At 46.7% G+C, this 26,995-nt stretch overlaps 1 protein-coding gene across 1 annotated transcript in view; it reads left to right on the top strand.

Moving 5' to 3' along the window:
- The window catches only part of PCSK2 (proprotein convertase subtilisin/kexin type 2), a 240,628-nt gene that overhangs the window by 203,342 nt on the left and 10,291 nt on the right, over nt 1-26,995 (top strand). Inside the window, exons 8-10 of the mRNA XM_070381797.1 lie at nt 7,383-7,558; nt 21,143-21,358; nt 23,297-23,397. Coding sequence (XP_070237898.1) covers nt 7,383-7,558; nt 21,143-21,358; nt 23,297-23,397 — 493 coding nt within the window. The remainder of the gene's footprint in view (nt 1-7,382; nt 7,559-21,142; nt 21,359-23,296; nt 23,398-26,995) is intronic.

Here is a 26,995-nt window from a genome sequence, read left to right as displayed (position 1 = left end):
GTGGGGACACCCCCTCAGCATTGCCCTCCCTGAGGGGAGGAGGCTGGGAGTTTAACCACCAACTCCCATCTGTCTTCAGTGGAGAGGTAGGGGTGCTCAGCCATGAACCCCTGGCCTGTCCAGCCTGCAGCTCACATGGACTGAGCTCCACCCCAAGGCAGAGGACACGCCCCAGGCAAAGACCCACCCCCTCCCACTCACCCCAGACAGGGCCAGCAGGGCCAGGTGGGATGTGCCAGCCTCTGGCTGATCCCCAAGGTGAGCGAGTGCAGCCTGGCACCTCAAAGACAGAATCTGACTGGTGTCTGTGAACCCCGACACCTCACAGGTCTCACAACAACACTCTGAAAATCCAGAAACTAAGCCCAGAGCCAGTGGGAGGCATTGCAGCCACACAGAGACTCTGAGCAAAGGAGCCGCCTTTTCCACTCCCTTAACCCAGCTTGGCTCCATTGTATCCATTCCTATGGGTCCTAAGTGCTCAGAGCCAGGCAGGTCCAGTCCCATCCTGTGTGCATCCAGACATCCCAGGGACCTCTGGGCTCCCCTAGAGGAGCAGAAGGAATTCTTGCTGACGAACCCCTAGATAGGCACTCAGGAATCACAGCAGTCTACCTTTCAGACTTGGGGAAACATTTTGCTCATCCTGGCTATCAGTTCCAAACGTTGGCTGGTTTTCATTCTAAATAAGGAATCAATTCCAAAAGTTGGCTGGTTTTCATTCTAAATGAGCTATCAATTCCAAAAGTTGGCTGGTTTTCATTCTAAACGAGCTATCAATTCCAAAAGTTGGCTGGTTTTCATTCTAAGCGAGCTGTACCCTCTAGAGAATCTTTCTTTTCAGGAGCTTTCTGAGCTGGGGTCTGGGGCGCCACCTGGTGGCCAACCAAGATCACCGCAAGTCTCAAAGTGTTGAGTTAGGGGGACAACGTCCCAAAGGACCTCTGTGTGTGCTAAGTTGCTTCAGTCGTGTCCAACTCTTTGCGACCCTATGGACTGTAGGGGCTCTGGCGCGCTCTCTCTCTCTCTCTCTCTCTCTCTAGTCGCTAAGTCGCGTCTGATTCTTGCGAGGACTGTAGAGTCGTGTCTGACTCTTGCGACCCCATGAACTACATGTAGCCTGCCAGGCTACTGGGTCCATGGGATTCTCCAGGCAAGAATACTGGAGTAGATTGTCATTTCCTTGTAGGGGCTCTAAAGTTGCCTTATTCTGAAGACCCACTGGCATTTACATAATGATAACAACAGTAAGACAAGGCTGTGGTCCTAGTGTGATTAGATTGACTAGTTTTCTGTGAGTATAGCTGTGAAAAGAAGAGAAGCGAAAAGCAAAGGAGAAAAGGAAAGATATAAACATCTGAATGCAGAGTTCCAAAGAATAGCAAGAAGAGATAAGAAAGCCTTCTTCAGGGATCAATGCAAAGAAATAGAAGGAAACAACAGAATGGGAAAGACTAGGGATCTCTTCAAGAAAATTAGAGATACCAAAGGAACATTTCATACAAAGATGAGCTCAATAAAGGACAGAAATGGTATGGACCTAACAGAAGCAGAAGATATTAAGAAGAGATGGCAAGAATACACAGAAGAACTGTACAAAAAAGATCTTCACGACCCAGATACTCACGATGGTGTGATCACTGACCTAGAGCCAGACATCCTGGAATGTGAAGTCAAGTGGGCCTTAGAAAGCATCACTACGAACAAAGCTAGTGGCGGTGATGGAATTCCAGTTGAGCTATTCCAAATCCTGAAAGATGATGCTGTGAAAGTGCTGCACTCAATATGCCAGCAAATTTGGAAAACTCAGCAGTGGCCACAGGACTGGAAAAGGTCAGTTTTCATTCCAATCCCAAAGAAAGGCAATGCCAAAGAATGCTCAAACTACCGCATAATTGCACTCATCTCACACGCTAGTAAAGTAATGCTCAAAATTCTCCAAGCCAGGCTTCGGCAATACGTGAACCCTGAACTTCTTGATGTTCAAGCCTGTTTTAGAAAAGGCAGAGGAACCAGAGATCAAATTGCCAACATTCGCTGGATCATTGAAAAAGTAAGAGAGTTCCAGAAAAACATCTATTTCTGCTTTATTGACTATGCCAAAGCCTTTGACTGTGTGGATCACAATAAACTGTGGAAAATTCTGAAAGAGATGGGAATACCAGACCACCTGATCTGCCTCTTGAGAAATTTGTATGCAGGTCAGGAAGCAACAGTTAGAACTGGACATGGAACAACAGACTGGTTCCAAATAGGAAAAGGAGTTCATCAAGGCTGTATATTGTCACCCTGTTTATTTAACTTATATGCAGAGTACATCATGAGAAACATTGGACTGGAAGAAACACAAGATGGAATCAAGATTGCCGGGAGAAATGTCAATAACCTCAGATATGCAGATGATACTACCCTTATGGCAGAAAGTGAAGAGGAACTAAAAAGCCTCTTGATGAAAGTGAAAGTGGAGAGTGAGAAGGTTGGCTTGAAGCTCAACATTAAGAAAACGAAGATCATGGCATCCGGTTCCACCACTTCGTGGGAAATGGATGGGGAAACGGTGGAAACAGTGTCAGACTTTATTTTTCTGGCCTCCAAAATCACTACAGATGGTGACTGCAGCCATGAAATTAAAAGATGCTTGCTCCTTGGAAGGAAAGTTATGACCAACCTAGATAGCATATTAAAAAGCAGAGACATTACTTTGCCAACAAAGGTCCATCTAGTCAAGGCTATGGTTTTTCCTGTGGTCATGTATGGATGTGAGTTGGACTGTGAAGAAGGCTGAGCGTCGAAGAATTGATGCTTTTGAACTGTGGTGTTGGAGAAGACTCTTGAGAGTCCCTTGGACTGCAAAGAGATCAAGCCAGTCCATTCTGAAGGAGATCAGCCCTGGGATTTCTTTGGAAGGAATGATGCTAAAGCTGAAACTCCAGTACTTTGGCCACCTCATGGGAAGAGTTGACTCATTGGAAAAGACTCTGATGCTGGGAGGGATTGGGGGCAGGAGGAGAAAGGGACGACAGAGGATGAGATGGCTGGATGGCATCACTGACTCGATGGACGTGAGTCTGAGTGGACTCCAGGAGTTGGTGATGGACAGGGAGGCCTGGCGTGCTGCGATTCATGGGGTTGCGAAGAGTCGGACACGACTGAGTGACTGATCTGATCTGAACAACAGTAATAATAGCATTTTGACTCTTTCAACATGCCAGGAAGGATGCAAAACCCTTTACTCACTTTACTCTCTTTGCAACTTTATCATACATTGTTACATATTTTATATATGTGTTCCTGCTAAGTTGCTTCAGTCACGTCTGACTCTGCATGATTCTTTGCCACCCCATGGACTCCTCTGTCCATGAGATTCTCCAGGCAAGAATACTGGAATGGATTGCTACACCCTCCTGCAGGGGATCTTCCCAACCCAGGAATCAAACCTGCATTTCTTATGTCTCCTGCATTGGCAGATGGGTTCTTTACCACTAGCACCGCCTGGTAGAACATGAACATGTTTACTATCTATTATTATCCCTATTGAACACGAGACCACACAGCTAGTAAACTGTAGAACAGTGTAGCACCCAGAGCAGCCTGGGCCCCTGCATTAACGTGCATCAACAACTTGCATGCCGTCAGTGATGGGGAAGTCACTCCCTCACGAGGAAGTCTGTTCTGCCTTTGCATGTGTGACTCTTAGAAACTTCTTCCTTAAGATGAGCTCTCTGTTTGATTTTTGTTGTCTGTTCCATGAGCACAGTAGTTTCCACCTTTTCTAGGTAACACTTGGCTGGAAGGGAGGAAAATTCCAATCAGTCCAATTCCTATAAATTCTCTGTAACATGCAGACCTGTGCATTTGAGATGTCCCAAAGTCTTAGCGCTGTCTCAAAACCTTCAATTCAGTTCAGTCACTCAGTCATGTCTGACTCTGCAACCCCATGGACTGCAGCGTGCCAGACCTCCCTGTCCATCACCAACTCCCAGAGCTTGCTCAAACTCACATCCATCGAGTCAGTGATGCTGTCCAACTTCAATTTTTTTGAAAGTTTAATTATTTACATTTCCTTACCCACTTATTTACTTTATAAATTTTGAAGGAAAAGTTAATTTCCATTTTTTTAAATTTTAAACATGGCTGTCTCAGACAGTAAAGAATTTGCCTGAAATGCTAGAGATCCGGGTTCAATAACTGGGTAGGGAAGATCCCCTGGAGAAGGAAGTGGCAAACCACTCCAGTATTCTTGCTTTGAGAATCCCATGAACAGAGAAGCCTGGTGGGCTACAGTTCATGGGGTCCCAAAGAGTCTGACACGACTGAGCGACTAACACACTTATCAAAGTAACTCTTTAAGAAGACAACCTATTTCTTTCCTTAGTTTTAGCATTTAAACCAATGTTTGGCATTTTCAGTCAAAGGGATCAAGATAAAATAATCAAAATTGAAAACGTCTTATACGACTTCACAAAGTCCAATAAATGGACATGAAATATAATGAACTCTTCAATTGATATTTCTTGCAAGTTTGTCAGATATTTACTTCTAAGAGTATTAAAAATGCTCAAACTGCATCAAGCCTTTTGGGAAATACTGTCTCTTGCCTCCAGTCCCTTCCAGGACTCAGCAGTCATGACCAGGGGGTCTACCATATGCCAGTCCTGCTGAGGGTGGGAGGATGCAGCCATGAGCCAGAAGACAAGATACCTACCCTCACACAGCTTTGAGTCTAAGGGGGAGACCCAGACCAGGAGCAAACAGACACAATAATATCAGATCATGACACCAGCGTGCACAATAACCAGGGGATGATTCGAGGGTGGGTTCTGTAGCATCACTTCTGCGGAGCCCCTCAGAGCAGCCCTGGGAGGGGGCCAGGCCAGGTAGCATTGGCCTTACCTGCCTTCCTCTGAAGGCAGAGCAGGTAGACTTATGCACCTGCTGTGATCTCCGTACAAGCTCACCTTTCATAACAAGAGGAGAGGCAGAGGATTTAGCACAAATCCTTGGGCCGTGGAGGCCCTAGAGCCCAGGACTGCAATCCTGGGCAGCAGGCAAGAGGCTCAGACTCTGAAAGGGAGGAGGGAACCGCCGAGTCACCACGAGGCAGGATGGTGGGGACAGAAACGCTGACGTGCCTGTCGTCTTGCCATCACGTCGCATCAGCCAGCAGAGCATTTTGCAGATGCTAGGATGCTGAGTCCTGGCTGCCTGGGCTTCCTTGTTTCTCTCCCTTCGCCTGGCCCCGACTCCATAGCTCCTAGAGCACTCAGGACAGAGTACCTCCCTAAAAACCCTTGGGTCACTCTGAGCCTTGGTCTTGGCCCCTAATGCTGCTGTTGCCTGCAAACATTAATCCTGTATCTCATTCAATTTATGCATACTTCATTCCTCCCAAGCTTAACGAGATTAAAAGAATGCCCGGGGCCTGGCCCCTGAATACAAATGAGAACTTGGCTCCCAGCCTGTGGCCGTCCCCGCCTCCCTAGATGCCAAGAAGTCAGAAGATGAACACACAACAGCGCTGGCATTCTGGGAGGCACAAAGGCAGCCAGGGTGGGATGGGGGGGGGAAAGAGGCAGAGGACAGGAGCTGAAAAGACAGGGCAAAGGGCACCAGCCAGTGACAAGATTCAGGGGGGACAGTCCAGGCCCACTTAGGCTGGAGTTGAACTTCTTTTTGCCCCCTTCCTGTGGAGGCAGGCTGCTCAGGGCTGGTCATCTGGGCACTGGATGACTTCAAGACCATCTGAGCCTTCTCCTGGCAGTGAATACCTGTCTCCCAGCAAAGTCTCCCCATCTACAAAGTGGATATGACTTAGGAGAAGAAGCTGTGCTGTTCAGTTGATTCTGTAAACTGGTGGCCACCTTTGTTAAATAGGTTTTTTTTTTCCCCCCTAATGGGCAGAATATAGTTGGACCAAGAGCAAAATGTGGAATTTTAGATTTTCCATCCCTAGTGAAATGAAACCATAAAAACTTAGCTTCTGGAAAGTTCAAACCAAAGACTATGCTTATTCTGTAGGAGATTTTTTTCCAGGAGAAAGAATGTTAACTAATAATTAGTTAACACTGGCAAAAATGGTGACCTGATCTATGGGTAGAGGATGGAAAAGTCTGGACCTGTTATCTCTGTTTGGGGGAAAATCAACTAAAAGGTGGCCCAGGCACAGTATTTAGGAAATACTTTCCAGATGATCCTATAATTGGCTTTAAGATAGGTAATGCTATTACCTGCAACTAGAAAAGGAAAATCAAGGCGCGTCTCTAACTTTGTTCAACTATCAGCAGTTAGTTCTCAGGAACTGTCTGTAGATTTTGGGGAGTGGTCACATATACATAGATAACCAACATACATGAATCTTCCTTCTTTAAATTGGTGCACACACCACGTTTCAGGCTGGCCCTTGTGTAATAAAGTCCTCGGACCACTGAGGCTCCGCCTGTATACAGCTCAGGCCTTCACTCCAAATTCCAGTGAGAAGAATGACCAACACTCACCAACACTCTAGGCTCCTTGACTTGAAACAGTGTATGGAGCAGAGAACAATACTGCTTCCAACAGCCGATATTCTGTGGGTAACGATGAAGGAAAAAAACCCCTCTCCGTTGGCTGCTGCTCAGTGAACCCCCAAGAGGTTTTTTTCTAAGCGGTCCCAGGGAGGGGGGGTGATGTGAACCCCAGTTCCCCAGATGCTCAGGCCTGAGAACAGAGGACCTCTTCCTCCAGAGTCCCTGGACACACAGACACACAATCATGTAATCAAAGAAAAGCTCCCAGCAGGAAGTCACTCCTTCCAGGCATCTGGGTAGCACAAATTTTACAAAGGTGACCCGGGGGGAAAGGGGTGTCTTCTGCATCCATTTCAAGTATACTTTAGAATTACCTCTTGGACATTTCTGTTGCCCCAAAGCCCCTTCTCAGTTATAATGCAACTGAGAGTTCCTCTTAGACCTTACCCTCCTTCTCTCTCAAATATCTGAGAGCAATTGCCTCCCGCCACACTGTCATGCACAGTAGCTTTACTCCTCTGAAAGGTGTCCTCCATCAGCCCCCCAGTCCCTGGAGGCCAAGCTTCCACTTAGAAACTGGCCTCATTTAGGAATTCTAGCAACCTTTGTCGGGGGTATAGAATTGCCTCCCAATAGGGACATAAGAAAAGGGGTGGGTGAGGTGCAAGGAGATGGGGTGGGTAGTTCTGTGCATCTTCCTGACCCCCTGATCACCCCACTGTGTGAGGCTGGACTCAGGGTTGCCCCACTGACTCCAGGGCACAGGGACCTGTGGCAGACCCCCCAGCCACATCCAGGACCTAGCCCCCTTCCCCACCTTGTCTCCTGCGAACCGGGACCCGCCCACAGTGCTTCCCTGCCCCTGCGTGTCCGCAGGTATCCGGATGCTGGACCAGCCCTTCATGACAGACATCATCGAGGCTTCCTCCATCAGCCACATGCCTCAGCTGATTGACATCTACAGTGCCAGCTGGGGCCCCACCGACAACGGGAAGACGGTGGATGGGCCCCGGGAGCTCACGCTCCAAGCGATGGCGGATGGCGTGAACAAGGTAAGATCACTCCTGTGTCCTCACGGGAATGGGGCAGAATGGGACTGGGTGGGATGAGGTGTGTGGGGGTGGGGAATGGAGAGGAGGTAACGGTGGAGTGGAACAAGGGCAGGGCAGGGGTGGAGGTGGGAATCGACACCTTCTGCCGTCACTCAGGTCCTTTGAGAAACAGATCCCAAAATGGGGTTCAGGGTGCAGACTTATTGGAGGAGTCGCCTGTGAAAGACAAAAGGGAGCAATGGGGCCCTTCAGAGGGCGAGGCTATCCTGGTCCCTGCGAAGAGGGGTGGGCAAGAAGGGTGTCGCAGAAGGGCTGGACTAGCGCCCCCACGGCACAGGCATGGCTGGGAGCAGCCCCGGGAGAGATGGATCTTTGTGCAAACCAGGGGACTTCAGGGCACAGCAGGGGAGCTGCATCCAGCTGCTCCCTTGGCTGGACTCAGCCACCCGTTTCTGGGATCAGCCCGGGAATGGACAGAGCCACGGAGAAGGGATCAAAGCAGCATCTCAAAGGGAGGCAGCCAGAGCCTCGGGGTCACTGAGCAGGTCAGCAGTCCCTGGGGAGGGGAAGGAGGTGGCCTCTGGGATCTCTGGGCAGAGTCCACTGCTACTTAACATAGCCAGGCACCGGGGCAGAGTCTCCCTGGGTTCAGGCCCCTGGTCTGCTGCACAGGGTCTGAGTGTCTCTCCGAAGTGACCTGACCTCACAGCGTATCAGTGTGCCTGCCTGTAAAACAGTGACAACGGTGCATTTCTCCTGGGGTCACCATCAGATGTGAGATAGACATGCAAGTGTTGGGCCCTGGGAGGTGCCCTGCTAACCACAGTGTTTGTCAGGGTCATTAGGGACCCTTAATCAACTGCCCCCAAACTCCAAGGCATAAAGCGGCAGGTTTCCCTAGGCTTGTGGACTCTGTGGTCCAAGAATTCAGATGGGATCATGGGGAGGGACTGTCTCCGCTCCAATCCCTGAACTTGGCTAGAAGGCAGGGGACTGGATCTCCAGGCTAGGTGTGTCCACTTGTCCCTGGGAGGGACTGGATTACTCACTCTTGATTCCACTGCAGCAGCTCCTCCGGGCACTTAGTCATTTTGTCTAAGTCATCTTAGTCTTTTCCCAGGAATGGACTTGCCCTCTGGTTGATGTGGTGCCCCATCCCCACTCTCGGCTTGTCTGAGACGCCATGAAGGTCCCTGACACTGGAATGGCACAGTGCAGTATACAGAGGGGTTACTGATAACATTGGGGGGTGGTGTAGGAAGTGATGCTGCTACCCCATCTCAGTGCCCAGACCCTTAGGAGTTTACAGGGTGAGACTTCTGACATAGAGACAGCTACTTCCTTATTGAGTTATTTACAGTTTTAAGGAGAGAGAAGGCTGCCCATCAAGCCAGGATCAGGTGACAGCAGGGACCCAGGGGAACACACCCCCCTCCCCATCAGACACGGTTTTTCACTGAGAAGCATTTTTTTTGACACCCAGAGGCCAAGAGAGTTAGGGAGGAGGTGACATTTGGCCTCAGTCAGAATTTACAATGCAGATGGGCTCAATGGAGTACCTCCTGGGGCAGCTCCTGTCATTCTCCAGGAGCTTCTGAATGGCTCCATCACATCCCCGGGCAGGGGAGTTCTCTCTCTTCCATCTGCGATGTCCCCTGCTGCAATTAAAAAGGCTCTTTCAAGTGTGATCGTTCTGCAAACATGCCAAGTACGCCGAAACTTAAGAGAAAAAAAATTGTTATGACTTATCGTCAGACAACAGCATGTAAATATTTTACAAAGTGGAGAGTGGTGAAAAACACACAGTTTCTCATTTGAATCTCCCTCAAACTATGGGAAAGACTCTTTCCTGGTTTCAAGGTAAAAATACTTTCGGACAAGTTTACAGATGTGTGTGAGCAACGGGGTATTATTACACATGAGCAGAGCCTTCCTCCCGCTTACTCAGCTATCTGGTCCAGTCTAAAGGAAAGCACGCTCTGAAAAGTGATCTCTACCTAAACAAATTCCCTGGTGGCTCAGCTGGTAAAGAATCTGCCTGCAATGCAGGAGACCTGGGTCCGATCCCTGGCTTGGGAAGATCCCCTGGAGAAGGGAACGGCTACCCACTCCAGTATTCTGGCCTGGAAAATTTAATGGACTGTATAGTCCATGGGGTTGCAAAGAGTAGGACAAGACTGAGCGACTTTCACTTGGACCTAAACAAAGGTGTCAGACAATTACCTATTCCACTAAAGCAGTTCTGATGCTTGTCGTTGAATTTTAGCATCTTGCAGACAGGTTTGCTTCACCGATATCATAATGATAAAAAGCAAGAAGAAGAGGGACTTACCCGGTGATTTGGTGGGGGTCTGCAGTGGACGTGGCTTCAATCCCTGGTTGGGGAACTGAGATCCTGTGGGCCGCATGGGGTGGCCAAATGCATAAATAGATTAAAAAAATTGTTTTTTTAAAAAACAGGAAACAGAGGATAAGAGAACTTTTCAGGAATGTACCATTTGCCACAAACCACACCACTCCCAATCATATGATACCTTCTTCTCACATGCACATCACCTACGTGGCTCCTTAGGGATTTAAGTCAGTGTTTCCTAAATTTGCTCAGTAAACACTTTAGGGAGGAAGTAAGGACCAGGCATGAAGGAAGAGAGGGAAGCCATTCCCCCTTTATTTCCCGTCTTTCCTCTTTATAGTCTACGTGCTGAATTTCCAGTAAAGACATTCTTCACATTACATATGAGAGTAGGCGACAGACAGAGATCCCTGAATTATGATAGCCAGGAACTGACTTCTCAGTTCAGGGTAACTCAGACGCGGACCCTGAGACAACAGCTGAGTTCAGGTGGTTACTCTGGGAGGTGAATGGGACACCAGGAGTGAGCGGGGAGGTGTAACCGGGAAGAAAGGGGCCAATAAGGGATTTGTCTTCCAGTCAGCTACCATTGAAGCTGGGACTCAGCTTGGATTAACTGGAGCTTAATCCCATGGGAGAACTGGGAAACTTTGCATAACACACGCTAAAGCTAGCAGCACAGTAGCTGGCAGAAAAGTCAGTGGTTGAGGAGGTTCCCAAGTGGCACCTTCAACCCAGAGGCAGGTGTGCAAGGCAGCCTTCAGTCTCTTGGGAGAAATCCCTTACACGAAGACATGCCTGCACTGACATCTGCTGACGCCCAGTGTACCAAAAGCCATAAGGTCGAAGGAATATGGGCGGCAACCACTACCATCTACCACAATCTCCAGACTGCAGCTTGGGCAAAGCCTAGTTGAGCTTGGAGTCATCTTTCTCTGGGTAATAAAGGACCAACAAGGTAATGCATTTGTCGGTTAGAAAAGGATGTAGCCCTTGCAGAGAGACTGATGGAGAACAAAGGCCTGTGGATACAGAGCACAGCATGTGACATCACTCTGACAACCAGAAGAGGAATTCAGAGACCACTGGAGGCTCTTGAATGTGACAACTGACTCATGAACTTCTTTTCACATCTTAAGGAAATGTACCCAGGGCAACCTTGGCCCATGTTTGGCTCTGATGACTATACCCCAACCTCTTATTAATCACACCTCAGGGTTGCTATCAGAGGGAACACCTTAGGAATATTTAAAGATGAAGCAACAGAAAATGTCTGAGGCCCAGATGAGACAAAGCATTGATTGTTTATTTCCTGAGCATGGCAGGGAGGGTTGCAAAGAGCACGGACACAGGTCCCAGATCTTGGAACTGAATTGTACATGGGGTCACTTGCAAGACCCTGGCTTGAAAGGCACCCTCCAGGAAGCGGGGGTGGGGTGCGGGTAGGCTTCCCAGGGAGACAGTGATTAATCAGGATGAGCAAGGATAAGCCTGGTGACCCTGCTGAAATTTAATCAGAGCAGCGGGTGGACATGGTGATGCAAGTGCCGGGCCTCTGGCCACAGTGATGCCTCGTGCCAAGGAGCTCTCAGGACTCCTCCCCAAGCTCTGATTAAGACTCTGAAATGAAGGTTTCAGACAGAGGTTTTCAACTGAGTGGCAGCTGCTGCTGTGTGGAATGCTTATCACAGTTACAATCCCTCCTTTCATTTCTGAGAAGGAGAAACAGGAGCAAAAGCTGGTGGATTTCTAGTGGCCTTTCCTAAGTACCAGCCAGCCTCAGGCGGAGTGGTCAACCACCCTGGTTGCTCAACGCTTTCCGGATTTTAGCACTGAGAGCCCCACTTCCTGGGGACTCTCCAGCTCTGGACAAACCAAGGCGGCTACCACTCCCCTTAAATAAGCCTTCTTGATGGTGGTGATTATCTGCACCCAGGGAGAAACCCAACTACCTGCTTCACAGATTGATGTGAATGTCAGCCTTCGACAGCCCCCATGACATCAGAAAGGCTCGTCACAGTGTGTCTGGATCTTGTTAGAAAGAGACAGGATGGTATAGGAGCCTGACCTCCAAGGTGGATGTACAGCAGGAGAAGCCATATTTAAAGGCAACCGCAGGTGCAGTGAAACACAGGCTCAAGTGATGGATATAAGCAGAGGCTACAGTGCCATCCTCGTTTGGCTTTCTTGGGACTCAGACACCCCACCCACTCCTGCTGAGCTCCGAGGAACCCATGGGGCACCATGCAGATGCTGGGATCCGGTGGTCTGGCTGCACCTGCCCGGGTGTGGCTTCCTACCCATCACCAGCTGGCCTCTCCCAGTGCTGCTTGTACTTGGGACCTGCTAGCACTGTGGGGCGGTCCCAGGCCCCGTGCACACAGCCCAGATCATGGGGGAAGGTTCTCAGGGGTCTCCAGGGGCTGGGGGTGCTCCTCATCAGCTCAGCCCTGGTTGGCCTTTCTCCCACTCCTTCCCCGACTCCCATCTTGTACTCACGTGTGCTTCCTGAGGTCACCCCCAAGTCCTGGTCTCAGCAGCTGATTTTGAAACCACATAAATTGGAACCAACCACTTCTCCCTGTAGATATGGCCCCGCTGTTCTCCAGAAGTTAACCACACTCCCAGGAGGGGACCACTCATCCATCATCCTCATTTAAAGCACTGTGTGACTTCACCCCACACTCCCAACACTCCACGTACAGAAAGGAAGGAATAAAGAATGAAAACATAGAACAGCTACACGGAAATATAATTCAGTCCCTGATATTGTGCCAGAGAGGGACTTTCTAAACATACAAGAGAACATATTTACCCCCAATAAAGAGTAATAAATATTACTCATAAAACCTTTCAAAATTTCTGCAAGTCTGGTTATTGTCAAAGCTGATCAATAGATACATGGGGATTCATTATACTAGGTACTCTAATTTTTGTGAAGCTTAATGTTTTTCAAATTAAAAGGTTTTTATTCACACTAAAAAGAAAAAAAAAGCAATTCAGTAGGTGGTTAAGTTGTCAAGAGTCAGAATATACATCTGGGGAAAAGTGAGAATAGGAACTGTGCTAATATTATACAAATGGCTACTTATGGCTCAGGATAAAATTTTCAGAGACTGCATTATACAAAGTGGTTTTTTTTTGGTGGGGGGAGGTGTTTTTGTGCAGCATGCAGGATCCTAGTTCCCCAACCAGGGAAGGAACCCTCACCCCCAACATTGGACGCACAGAGTCCTAACCACTGGATTGCCAGGGAAGTCCCCAGAGAGTTTTTTAAATGCTGTATGTTTTTTAATGTTACATCTATATAAACTGAGTGGAACTGAACACGACCAACTGTATCAGTCAGGAGAGGCTCTCTCATCCTGCAATAACAAACAGCCCCAAAAGTTCAGAGATTTGAAAGCACAAAGATTTTTACTCAATCAGTGACTCATCCACCACAGTCAGTAGAAGGCTTTGCTCACCACAGTCTCCTGGAGGTCAGAGCTGACATCTGAAACATTGCTGCTTACTGTGCAGAGGGAAGGAAGAGCTCTGTGGGTCTGGCATTGACCAGTAAATGGTTCAGAATGTCTTACAGGATCCCATCCAACCACAAGGGGATGCTATCATGGGCCCAGACAGCAGGCAGCTAGAAATACTTGGCAATCAATTCAAAAGCACAATAATGTGCCTAGAAAATCTGCTCGGTGACCCAAGATGTAACCAGTGATCTTGTGAGGAAACACACAAGTGTCAAAGGTATTTATGAGTAGTTTGAATATAATTCTTCCATGAACTGTGAGTACAAAAAAGCAGTACTTGTAAATCAATACATTTTTTATGTTATTTAAATATAGGTGTGAAAAAATAGACTAAAGTCATTAAAAGGAACATTTTCTGCAAGTCAAAATGTAGGCAAAATACAAAAGAAAAGAGTATATCTACATATGTATATAAAGACATATGAAATATTTGATGACAAAAATTTGGTTAAGTTCTTTAATATAGGAAGAGCTCTAACAAATCAATAAAAAAAAGATATGAAAGAAAAGATATGCATAGGACATATCTTTGGAGACATGGTGCTTTGCTAAGGTATTTATAAAGAATACAAATGAGCAGCAAATATAGAGAAAGAAAAACTCAACTGATAGTGGGAAAAAAAACACAAAAACCTCAAAACAGTGAGTTTTGTTTTTGTTCACTCAGTTGGCAAAACTATTTTTTTAATGATTCTAAATCTTGACCCAGATAAGCTGAATACTGAGTTCTTGTGCAGTACTGGTGAAAATATAGATTATTATTAAGCCTTATAAAACCAATAATATGGCACCATGGGTCAAAAAGCTTCAAACATTTGTTCCTTTTCACCCTACATTCCCTATTTTAAAGACTCTGCTTGAGGAAATAAATAGAAATACAAAGACATATATAGAATCATGTTCATGTCAGCACTTTAAAACCTAGAAACAGCCTTCTAAGAACATCTAAGAAAAAGAGTAAATAAACTATGGAATGGCTATCTAAGAAGACGAATAAAAACTTATGGTATAGAAGAGTATTTAATTATGTGAGGAAATATTAATGTAATGGTAAGTGAGAAATACATTTTAAGCAGGGCCACAGAGATAGATGGATTTTATGATCCCATTTTCATTCTTAAACCTGTTCTTATGCTTTGCATATATATATAACTGGCAGGAATCCACCAAATATTACCAGTGATTTTATATTCATGGAAGATTACATAAGATTTTTATTTTCTTCTTCATAGTCTAGATCCCAGTCATTCTACAAAGAACATGATTTTCATAATACAAATACAATGACTTTTTAAAGTATATCTATGTTCTATTAAGATGTCAAGGTGACTGGAAAATAAAAATCAGTGTAATTAAGTGTCTGGGAAAAGGCAAACTGTATCAGGCTGGCTTCATCAGTATCTGCAAGCAGATACCACCACTGGGTCAGGGCCTGGCGGGGGTGGGGGCGGGGGTGGGGGGCGTGGGGGAGGGTAGTCATTCCTCCAGGTCACTAGGCATTGGGTAGGATGAAGGGACCAACTCACTTCAGCCTCAAGCTTCTCAGAGCAGGATTTCCACCTCCTGGCACAGGTGATATGCTGAGAGTACACTGAGCCAATGTACCAGCCTTGAGCTGGAAATTTACATTAGCCAATGGTAAGCAATTTGTGCCATTATTTTTTTATAATAATAAATTTTTATTTTTTTATTTTTTTAAAAAATGATTTATTTTAATTGGAGGCTAATTACTTTACAATATTGTATTGGATATTTTTATATTAAAAGTGAAAGGTTGTTGCTGAGCCATGAAAGACGCTGGGATTCTTAGCCTCTGGAGGAGGGGAATTCAAGCCGGGGCCAGTGACAAGGCTTGATCCCTCAGAGCTTTTGTGTAATAGAATTTTATTAAAGTATAAGAGATAAAGTTTCTGACATAGACATCAGAAGGGGGCAGAAAGAGTATTCCCCTGCTAGTCTTTAGCCAGATGTTTTATAGCTACTGGGCTTCCCTTGTGGCTCAGCTGGTAAAGAATCTGCCTGCGATGCTGGAGACCTGGGTTTGATCCCTCAGTTGGGAAGATCCCCTGGAGAACGGAAAGGCTGTCCACGCCAGTATTCTGGCCTGGAAAATTCCATGGACTATATAGTCCTTGGGATTGCAAACAGTCGGACATGACTGAGCAACTTTCACTTTCTATATAGCTAATAGCAGTCCGCTAATTAGAGAAAGGGAATGTCTCAAAACTCAGAGACTGGAACCAGGCCCTTCACCCACAACATGCATTTTGAGATAACATTGGCACAAGGTGAGTCATCCCAGGCCATAAAACTATTGACATGACTCTTAAAGAAAGGCAGGTTCCAAGTAGATATATAGTTTCATTAACATAGGTTAGGAGAACAATGTACGAGTAAAACAAACTGGTTTGTCGAGCCCTTATCGGTTCTGAGTCTTAAGCGGAACCAACTTGAAGAAAGACAGAGTCTAGGGTAAATACATTGCTCATTCAGTTCAGTTCACTTCAGTTGCTCAGTCGTGTCCGACACTTTGCAACCCCATGAACCACAGCATGCCAGGCCTCCCTGTCCATCACCAACTCCCAGAGTTCACTCAAACCCATGTCCATTGAGTCGGTGATGCCATCCAGCCATCTCATCCTCTGTCGTCCCCTTCTCCTCCTGCCCTCAATCTTTCCCAGCATCAGGGTCTTTTCCAATGAGTCAACTCTTCACATGAGGTGGCCAAAGTATTGGAGTTTCAGCTTCAACATCAGTCCTTCCAATGAACACCCAGGGCTGATCTCCTTTAGGATGGACTGGTTGGATCTCCTTGCAGTCCAAGGGACTCTCAAGAGTCTTCTCCACCACCACAGTTCAAAAGCATCAATTCTGCACTCAGCTTTCTCTATAGTCCAACTCTCACATCCATACATGACCACTGGAAAAACCATAGCCTTGACTAGATGGACCTTTGTTGGCAAAGAAATGTCTCTGCTTTTTAATATGCTGTCTAAGTTGATCATAACTTTCCTTCCAAGGAGTAAGCGTCTTTTAATTTCATGGCTGCAATCACCATCTGCAGTGATTTTGGAGCCCAAAAAAATAAAGTCTGACACTGTTTCCCCATCTATTTCCCATGAAGTGGTGGGACCAGATGCCATGATCTTCATTTTCTGAATGTTGAGCTTTAAGCCAACTTTTTCACTCTCCACTTTCACTTTCATCAAGAGGTTTTTTAGTTCCTCTTCACTTTCTGCCATAAGGGTGGTATCATCTGCATATCTGAGGTTATTGGTATTTCTCTCAGCAATCTTGATTCCAGCTTGTGCTTCATCCAGCCCAGAGTTTCTCATGATGTACTCTGCATGTAAGTTAAATAAGCAGGGTGACAATGTACAGCCTTGACGTACTCCTTTTCCCATTTGGAACCAGTCTGTTGTTCCTTGTCCAGTTCTAACTGTTGCTTCCTGACCTGCATATAGGTTTCTCAAGAGGCAGATCAGGTGGTCTGGGATTCCCATCTCTTTCAGAATTTTCTACAGTTTATTATGATCCACACAGTCAAAGGCTTTGGCATAGTCAATAAAGCAGAAATGTTTTTCTGGAACTCTCTTGCTTTTTCGATGATCCAGCAGATGTTGGCAATTTGATCTCTGGTTCCTCTGCCTTTTCTAAAACCAGTTTGAACATCTGGAAGTTCATGGTTCACATAGTGCTGAAGCCTGGCTTGGAGAATTCTGAGCATTACTTTGCTAGCGTGTGAGATGAGTGCAATTGTGCAGTAGTTTGAGCATTCTTTGGCATTGCCTTTCTTTGGGATTGGAATGAAAACTGACCTTTTCCAGTCCTGTGGCCACTGCTGAGTTTTCCAAATTTGCTGGCATATTGAGTGCAGCACTTTCACAGCATCATCTTTCAGGATTTGAAATAGCTCAACTGGAATTCCATCACCGCCACTAGCTTTGTTCGTAGTGACGCTTTCTAAGGCCCACTTGACTTCACGTTCCAGGATGTCTGGCTCTAGGTCAGTGATCACACCATCGTGATTATCTGGGTCGTGAAGATCTTTAAAACCCATTAGTTAGCTCAAGGTTTGAGGAAAGTTAAGTTCAGGTGGAACCAGGTGTCATCATGGCAACAAAGAATTTTAAGAGAAACCTTTTAATTTTGTATAGAGAAGGGAAAAAAATCTGACACTACTAGTTTGTTTCCTCCTGCCGCTTAAGAGAGATAAAAAATGTCTGACACTTGCAGCCTATTTCCTCTGGTTGGAGACCCTTAGCCTTCCTTCCTGTTACTCTCTCAAAAGCACACTACAGAATCCATATGAACTTTTAAGAAACTTGGGATCTGTGAAAGGCTGCTTTAGGTTATGCTCTTAAAATCACTGCCTTTGCCAATAGGTTAGAGCAAAGACTCAGCCTCTTCTCTATTGACACTTAGTCCCCCTCATTCTTAGTTGTAGCTGGTGGGGGCAGGGGGAGAGGCAGAGGGCTGTCCTCTGCGTTAAATGTTTAGCATCCTTGGTCTCCACCCACTAGATGCTGGTAGTGAGCACCAAAATGCCTCCAACTGTGCCAAATCCCCCCTGGGATACAAAATCACCCCTGGTTGAGAACATCCGTGGTTAAATACCCTCAATAGTGCCTCGGTGACAAATTCTCACTTAGTGAAATCTTTTAAGAGAGATTAATCCTGCTAACCTGCAAAGACTAATACAAAGAGAGAATTCAAAGTGGAGTTGCACCACATATTAAATTTCATCTAAATGCACTTGCCTTTAAAAAATGAGGGGGAAAAAAAGAGCAGAGGGGTAGGAGAGGCAGAGAAGATAATTCCAGCCTAAACCAGATAAACATGGAGGCAGGTAGACAGCCAGTCTGCTCCAAGCACGTGCTGCAGAGTAAGGGCGGGAGACCCCAGCAGGCAGCCCACCCTGAGCAGTGCAGGCTCCTAGACCATCTCCTCCCTAATCTCTGGGTGACCCCCACACCCCAATTGGGGTTTAGTAAGTAGTAAGTAGTAAGTAGGGGCTTCCCTGGTAGCTCAGTGCTTAAAGCGTCTGCCTGCAATGCGGGAGACCCAGGTTCAATCCCTGGGCTGGGAAGATCCCCTGGAGAAGGAAATGGCAACCCACTCCAATATTCTTGCCTGAAGAATCCCATGGACGGAAGAGCCTAGTACTTACTCCCTGGATAAAATTCCCTGTAGTGAACTGCCCAGCATGGCAGAATCTGCCTGATTAAGTCCCAAACGACACAGTGCATCTGTAGGGACCAAATTAAATTTGTAAGTTAACTTGGGGAAAATCAACAACCCTGTGATGCTATCTTTCTCTCCACTGGTCATATTTTCATCTGCATCCCTCCCCAGAATTTCAAAGTCCTACTTAGCTCTTTTGTTTGTTTGTTGTGTTTCTTATGTATTTTGTCTTCCGTGTGGCTGGTACGAACGGTACTGCCACGCAGGACGGCTGTAAGGATGCAGTGAATGACAATGTAAGGTATTCAGAGTGGTCCCTGCTTCACACTAAGTGCCCTAGAAGTGTATGCTGTGATTATCATCCTAATTTCTCCCTTGTACCCTCCAACTGATTATTTGAATGTGAGTCACAGTTGCTCTGTTTCAGTTTCATCCCAGCTGTGGTTCAAGTGAAGCTGGGGGACAGAACTGGATCTTGGGGTATTGTTTTAACAGGACAGTATGGTGTGCCAGTAACAGACTCATCCCACAGTCAGCTCTCAGCCCTCTTATAGATGCCCCTTCCCCACTCAACTGCTCCCAGAACTAGGGTCTTCTCTTTAGTGGCCCATCTTGCCCAGAAGTCAGGGACTATTTGCTACTGATACCCAATCATTAGAAGCAAGAATATAATTATTATCGCCCTCGTAAACACACACACACAAACAGCTTAGGAAAATGAAGTTTAAAATTCCTAGCAATCAAAATATTCCTGTGGGTTAAGTCTTACAGTCCAAAACAAAACTAATGTTTGCTGCTGACTCTTCAGAAACATGGTGATACTGCTCTCTGTGTATCAGGGAGCAAAGCCAGATAACACACTTCCCCAAAACTCGGTAAGTAACAACCACTTAACTCTGATCATGGGTCTACAGGCCAGCTGGGTTGCTCTGCCAACCTGGGCCATCCTTGGCGAATCTCAGGTGGCCTCACTCATGCATCTGTGGTCAGCTGGAGGGTGAGCCACAGACCGCCTGGTCTAGGGTGGCCTCCCACGTGGGGTCACTGTTAGCTGTGGCAGTGAACCTGACCAGACTATCTGTCATCAGCCACACGCTAACTCAGGTTGGTTCCCATGGTCTCTGAGAGAAAGCAGACATGGGTTGGGCTCCTTGAGACTCATGCTTAGAATCAACCCAGCACCACTGCCCACCACATCCTGTTTGCTGAAGCAAGACAGGAAGCCAATCCAGACTCAAGGGTGGGAAACAGGCCCCTCCTCTTGGTGGGCAGGGCTACAAACTCTAATATAAAGGGGTCATGAACACAGAGAAACCTGACAGGTTAGAGTCACAACCAGTCTCCCGACATCAAGGTGAGAATGCTTTTAGCATTGGTTTCCTTTTAGCAAAGGTTGCCTGTCTCACTAGCAGCCCACCTGCGGGCTGGTTCAGGGGAAGGTTCCTCAGTGGGTAGCCTCAATCACTCATGCTGATTCATGTCTGTTTCACTTTCCAAGGGCAGCATCCTCGACACTGAGCCCAAATCTGAGCCTGCTTTAGAGGGCTGCACCCTCTCGCACCCTGTCAGTTGTAAGGATGCTACGGTTCCTTCTGTGTCTTGGTTTCTGCGGGCAGTTGCCTGCTTGGATGGAGTTTTCCAGGACAGATTTACCAAGACACTGAGGACACTTCTCAGCCAGTGGCTAAATCAATCTTTGTTGATGTATCGACTCAGCCAGTCACAGGCTAATTAACTCCAAGTCCTCTTAGAAGCAATCAAAATGTCACTTCTCATTGTCAGGAGGCAGGAGACCTTGGAGGTAATTCAGACATCTCCTTTCCTCTGACGTGTGTGCGTGCTCAGTTGCTAAGACTGTCTGACTCTTTGCGACCCTATGGACTGTAGCCCTACAGGCTCCTCTGTCCATGGGATTCTCCAGGCAAGAATACTGGAGTGGATTGCCATGCCCTCCAGGGGATCTTCCCAACCCAGAGATCGGTATCATATACATATATATATAAAATCTGTAAGTGTATATTATAATACTCACAATATCTATATATATATATGTAAACATGTAAAATATACATAATACCTATAAAATGGAAGCTATATATAAATATCTTTTACATCTTACATAGCTAAGTATAAATTTACAGGTTCATTTGCATTTTTGCTGAAAAATGCCTGAAAGAATATGTAAGAATTACATGCAGAGGGATTTGTTTTTTTCATTTTCCTTTCCATATACTTTGACTTTTTACCATGAGGATTATCAATGTTTAAAAAGCAGTCCATTTGTCAGTTTTAAGGAGATTCTTTCAGTCCTTCCCACCTTGTTATTCCCAGATTAAATGTAAATTGAGATGACTTTATATTGAATCCTTCCTGAAAAGAAAAATTCTCAGGGTGCCTGTCCAGAAGGACAGTGGTTTTCAAGGACAGATAGAAACCAAGCCAGTCCTTAGGTTCAACTGCTTAAGAGGCCAGGCGGACCCCGCTGCAGCCCGCACATCCCTCTCTGTCCCCCACCCCCAGGGCCGCGGGGGCAAAGGCAGCATCTACGTGTGGGCCTCGGGCGACGGCGGCAGCTACGATGACTGCAACTGCGACGGCTACGCATCGAGCATGTGGACCATCTCCATCAACTCGGCCATCAACGACGGCAGGACCGCGCTCTACGACGAGAGCTGCTCCTCCACGCTGGCCTCCACCTTCAGTAATGGGCGCAAGCGGAACCCCGAGGCCGGCGTGGTGAGTGAGGGCCGGGGGTGCGCGAGGACATTAGTGACATCATACGCAGACACGGTGACGTCATGGAAGGAGGGCCTGCCTTCAAAGAGTCAGCCCCTGTTCCGAGGGGAGATGCACCCCTCTTCTGGGCTGATGATGTTTGTTATCAAGGTCGAGGCCTCACGAAAAACAAGAGCGCCATGACCTCCTTCCCACTCATGGTCCATAGATTTTCTTGTTTATTGTTCTGGCTTACAAGTAATGATGAACTCTAGTTTACCAAGATGTTGCCCCAGCATATTGCTTATAAGGTGACTAATATTAAGAACTGGAGCATCACACCTGCACCCCATCTGAGCCAAGAACATATCCATTTATTAGTGTAATTTAGAAATGGCATCCACGGATGGATTTTTCCCGGTCCCTAGACCTCCCCCAAAGTGGGCACATGTGTGTTTTTGCAAAGGAAGAGTAGTGTGTTTCATAATATTTTAAACCGGGTCCTCAGTTGAGAAAACCAAAAGGTTAAGAATCATAGACATTTATTGCACTCTTCTGAGCAACTCTGCCTTCCTGGGCCCTAGGTTTAACAGTGAATTTTCCAAGTCCGCTAGGCATACAGCCTTTTCTCAGTCCTCCAAGCTAGGAATTTAGTGGGTGACTCAGTAGTCAGGCTGGGCTACATTCTGCCTGGCCACCACCTCCTCCAGGGTTGGGAAAAAGGCAGGAACAAGAATGCAGTCATCAGTACCAGCTAGCCCTTCAGTCCCAAGGTCCTGCCTGGGCTCTACCCGACCAGCTCTCACATGAGCTGGCAGAAGTCCCTTCCCTGCAGGAGACCCAGACCTTAGCCTGGCTCCCCCATGAACCCCCCTAATTTCTCCCATGAGTCTGCTCAGCTCCCCTTAGTCTTGGGGAGGATGGAAAATGTGTCAGCTCCTCCCAAGTGGAAAGAGGCTTCATTTTCTCATCTTCTGAGCTGTATGAGCAGAAAGGGACGAGCAAGTGTGGCCCCAGTCTTGTTCTGCTTGTAAGCCTTCTCCCAAACACCCCCCAGAAGCTCCCCTCCCTGCCCCAAGGGCCTTCCAGTGGTATCACTCTGTCCTCAACCCCTGTCTGTGACGCTACTCCAGCTGGGGAGGAGCACTGAATTCTCTTTGAATATAGTCACTTTCCCCAGGAGATGACTTTAAACTGCCCGGATGCTTTGTCCCCCAAAATAAAGACCCACTCAAGGAGCCTACAGACAAACAAGATAAATGAGTATTCTCATGGTTTATAAACAATCTTAGTGAAAACCCTGTCTCTCACAAACATTGAAGATGAGGACTTTCTCTGTAAAATCCTTTAAAAGTCAGCTGATCAACCTCCCCACTTGGGGTAATCACTGATGTAGCAGTTGTCTTGTTCACTGTGTTCCAGAATCTCTTGGTGGATTGTAGATGTAGAGAACGTAACATTTTCTCTTTAATGGCTGTCCCTCTAGGCAAACTTTAGCTGAACTTGTTTCATTTTTCCTCTTTAGGAATGCCACCCTTTTTTCCTGAAGGGAAAATAATTTGTTGATGAAGTGGCCCTGCGCTTTCTGAGCCAATCTCATTTTAACAAACCCCACCATTGCATTGAGTATGGTGGTGGTATTGGCTTGTCACTTTAAATATCTCTTTATTAGAATAGCTGCAAAGTTGACTCTCTAAACAGTTGACTTGCTTGTATCTTATGGACACTGTAACTATAACTGATTGTGTTTCCCTTTTTGCATAGGCTACTAGGAAGCTCAGATAAAAATGTGTGGCAAAATAAATACATGAGTGCTAAGCTTATTCTTGCCTTCATCTAAATCATCTTCAGAACAAGGCAGACTTTAAGTAAAAGAAACAGAAGATCTTCTGCTCTGTGTTGTTTTGAGTTTAAAGCAATGGGGCTTCTTTACTCATTCCTCACTCTCTTCCCCTCCAGGCAACCACAGATTTATATGGCAACTGCACCCTGAGGCATTCTGGGACATCCGCGGCTGCTCCCGAAGCAGCCGGAGTGTTCGCACTGGCTTTAGAGGCTAAGTATGTTTCCAGCTTGGGACCAAGGGCCAACTCTTCAGGGTGAACTAACACAAGTCTCCCAACCCAACACCTCCAATGTCCATGGAGGCAAAAGTGGGTGGGAGAGTCAGTAAAAAGTCAGGGCCAATGAACTCTGCTGGGTGTTGCTAATGATACACACACACACACACACACACACACCCACAAAACTACATCCCTAGAGAGCACAAGAGTCCAACACCCAATCACACATGGGGTCACAGAGATATTTTCTTTCATCTGTGGATTTCATGGCTGTTTCACTCTAATAATACTCCCAATCAGGTAAATGAAAGATCATTGCCAAGCTGGTTATCTAGCAAGGTTTTCAGAACATGTCATGGAAACAAGATGCTCTTGCTCCAAATTTGTTAACTTATATGGTGAACTCACTTTAATACTGAGACAATGTGGGCAAAGTCACACAATGTAGTCCAAGAAATGGGCTTTGCTACTACCTTCCAGCTACCGGTGAGAGACCCCCACCCTCTCTGTTCTCACCATCCCACGGAGAAGCCACACATCACTGCTGCTGGACCCACCTTGGATTTGAGCACCAGCAGAGGTCCCTGCCCACCTGCTCCCCTGTCTTAGTGCAAACCAGAGACTTGCCTTTGGTTTGAGCAATGATTTGTGGCTTCAGGCAACATCCATGTGGTGTAAGTGCACATGCCCACTGTGCAAGGAATTATCTGAGAACACAGAACCAGAAACTTGTAAGAAGTTGGATTCTGGCTCCTGGGGAAGGGAAGTTGAGTTCCCATCCCTGTCAGCTGTTGCTAGGCAACCAGAGCTTCTAGCGTCAATCTTCAGGCAGCCTGCTTGACTCTCCAGCGATTCAGTGCATTTTCTGACTTGCAGAGGAGGTAAGAGCTGATTCCTAGAATAGGAAAGGACTTCAAAAGATTATCTAGTCCAACCCCTATGCCTTCAAGCAGAAAAAGGCATCGTTATCCTCCTTTTACAAATTGGGCCCCAGATTGGGGATGACTTCTGTCTTTGGGCCAAGCCAAACTTTGATTCTGTTAACAAAACTCAGGTGGAAAATTTAAGAAAGAAGAAACGGACACTCTCTTCCTATTAAGTACCAAGACAAAAAAAACCTTACATATTATGTGCATTTCCTAAAAATGAAAATCTTCTCAGGGCCTGTCAGGTCCTAAAGTCTGAGTTGGTCTCGCTCACTCTGATTGGGAGCAGACAAGCAGAGGGAGGCTGGTCCTGCCACAGAGTCTCACAGAGGACAGGGAATAAGGAGTTTCTTGTCTCCCCTTAAATCGAAGAGGAAAGAACTCACCTTAAAGTCTCCCTGGATTCTGACAAGCAAAAAAGTCACTTGCTCAGGCATATGTGCCAACAGCTTAGCCTACTAGTCTTCTCTGTCCATGGGATTCTCCAGGCAAGAATACTGGAGTGAGTTGCCATGCCCTCCTCCTCCAGGGGATCTTCCCAACCTAGGGATCAAACCCACGTCTCTTATGTCTCCTGCATTGGCAGCAGAGTTCTTTACCACTGAGCTACCTAAGAATCCTATATGCCAACAAAGTGACACCTAGATCCATCAAAGTGCTTGAGCAGGCTTCTGGAACTTTCAACAGATTTGTGGGCTCTGCAACAATTATTCCTCATTCTTTACCATGCTTGCAGCTTTCCTTACAGAAAAGAATGCAGTCACTGCTTAGGCATACTTCATTTTGGAGCAGTGGTCATCAACTGAGCACTCTCTTGCCATAAACAGGGGGAAAATGATACCAGGTAGTAGGTGGTTCAAACCCATCTAGGAAGCCAGTCCTCAGATTTCTCAGGACACCAGCCACCTGGGTTGGAAACCCTGAGATTAGAATTTGGTGCGATTCATTAAGAATGGGCTCCCAGCAGAGACCATTGGGAAAGAGAGGAAGTAGGTTAGAGATGGAAAAGGATCTCAGCAAGGATGCTTTTCCAAAGGTTCTGGCCTCAGCCTGACTCCAGGAGGAGTTCTGGAATGTAAATCTTGCCTCAGAGTTTATTCCAAATCAAGGCAAGGGAGTGGGCTGCATAAGCCCTTCCTGGGGTGGTAAAGCCCAAGACTTTTCAGTGGGCAAAAGGGCTCTAATATTCATTGGAAGAATGAAGCTGAAGCTCCAATACTTTGGCCACCTGATGTGAAGAGCTGACTCATTGAAAAATATCCTGATGCTGGAAAAGATTGAGGGCAGGAGGAGAAGGGGTCAACAGAGAATGAGATGGTTGGATGGAATCACGGACTCAATGGACAAGAGTTTGAGCAAACTCCCGGAGATGGTGAAGGATAGGGAAGCTTGACGTGCTGCAGTCCATGGAGTTGCAAAGAGTCAGAAACTGCTGAGCGATTGAACAACAAAGCCAGGAGTTAAAACCTCTGATCAGCATGAAATAACCCCGGGAGAGAGCCCAGAGGAAGGAGGCCAGAAGGCTCTCTTTGTGAACACTTCCTGCAGCTCACCTCTCTTTGTGTTCAGATGAGGCACGTGGGAGTCCTTGGGGACATATGTGGCAGCAGTCAGGGCTGTTTCCTGCTCAGAGGGCCAACGGGAAAGCTTTTCCAAAACAACCTGAATTCAGTAAACAAATTATCCTGTCTAAAACATCTGCCCATCAGGACCATGAAAGAGGGAGAAGGACCATCTCTGTGGCTCCAGGGGACAAAGGGAACCCAGTCCTCTGTCCTGACCAGTCATCACCTTGTTGTTTAATCTCATAAAATGCTTTTCTGCCAAATGCTTGAAAATACCTTCTTGATTCCCCAGAGATCATTGCTCACATTTCCCAGGGAGTCCAATATTAGTTTTGCAGGATATCTCTAGTGGGGGTTAGGTAGCACTATTGGTAAAGAACCCGCCTGCCAGTGCAGGAGATGTAAGAGATGCAGGTTCGATCCCGGGGTCAGGAAGATCCCCTGGAGAAGGAAACGGCAACCCAATCCAGTATTCTTGCCTGGAGAATCCCTTGGATAGAGGAGTCTGGAGGGCTGCAGTCTACAGGGTCGCAAAGAGTTGGACAAAACTGAAGTGACTTAGCACACACACACACAGCTATCTTCCCATATGTGGGGTTCTCTCCATGACTCCAGACTTACTGTGGGGTTCTGAGGGGATCATAAGAAGGCAAACTTATGGCCCAGGAGAACCATCCATAGTAAAGCAGCCCACATTCTGGGCTAGGGCAGTGTTTCCAAAAGTGACCTTCCAAGGAATGATTTTGTCATGTAAGCCCCATCAAAGTATAATAAACACAGAGACAAGTGCACACATGTTAGGGAAAGCTCAAAGACTTCTTATAAAGTTAACACATCCATGTAGTATTGGTGTTAGTCACTCAGACGTGTCTGACTCTTTGAGACCCAATGGACTGTAGCCCACCAGGCTCCTCCGTCCACGGGATTTTCCAGGCAAGAATACTAGAGTGGGTAGCCATTTCCTTCTCCAGGGAATCTTCTCCACCCAGGGATCAAACCCATATCTCCTGTATTGCAGGTGGATTCTTTACCATCTGAGCCACCAGGGAAGCCTTACACATCCATGTAAGCAGCACCCAAATCAGGAAACAGACAATCACCTAA

Source organism: Bos mutus, chromosome 13 (assembly GCF_027580195.1).
Source record: "Bos mutus isolate GX-2022 chromosome 13, NWIPB_WYAK_1.1, whole genome shotgun sequence".
Classification (NCBI taxonomy): Eukaryota; Metazoa; Chordata; class Mammalia; order Artiodactyla; family Bovidae; genus Bos; species Bos mutus.
Note: the sequence above shows the minus strand (reverse complement) of the source record. Positions and strands in the feature narration are given on the sequence as shown.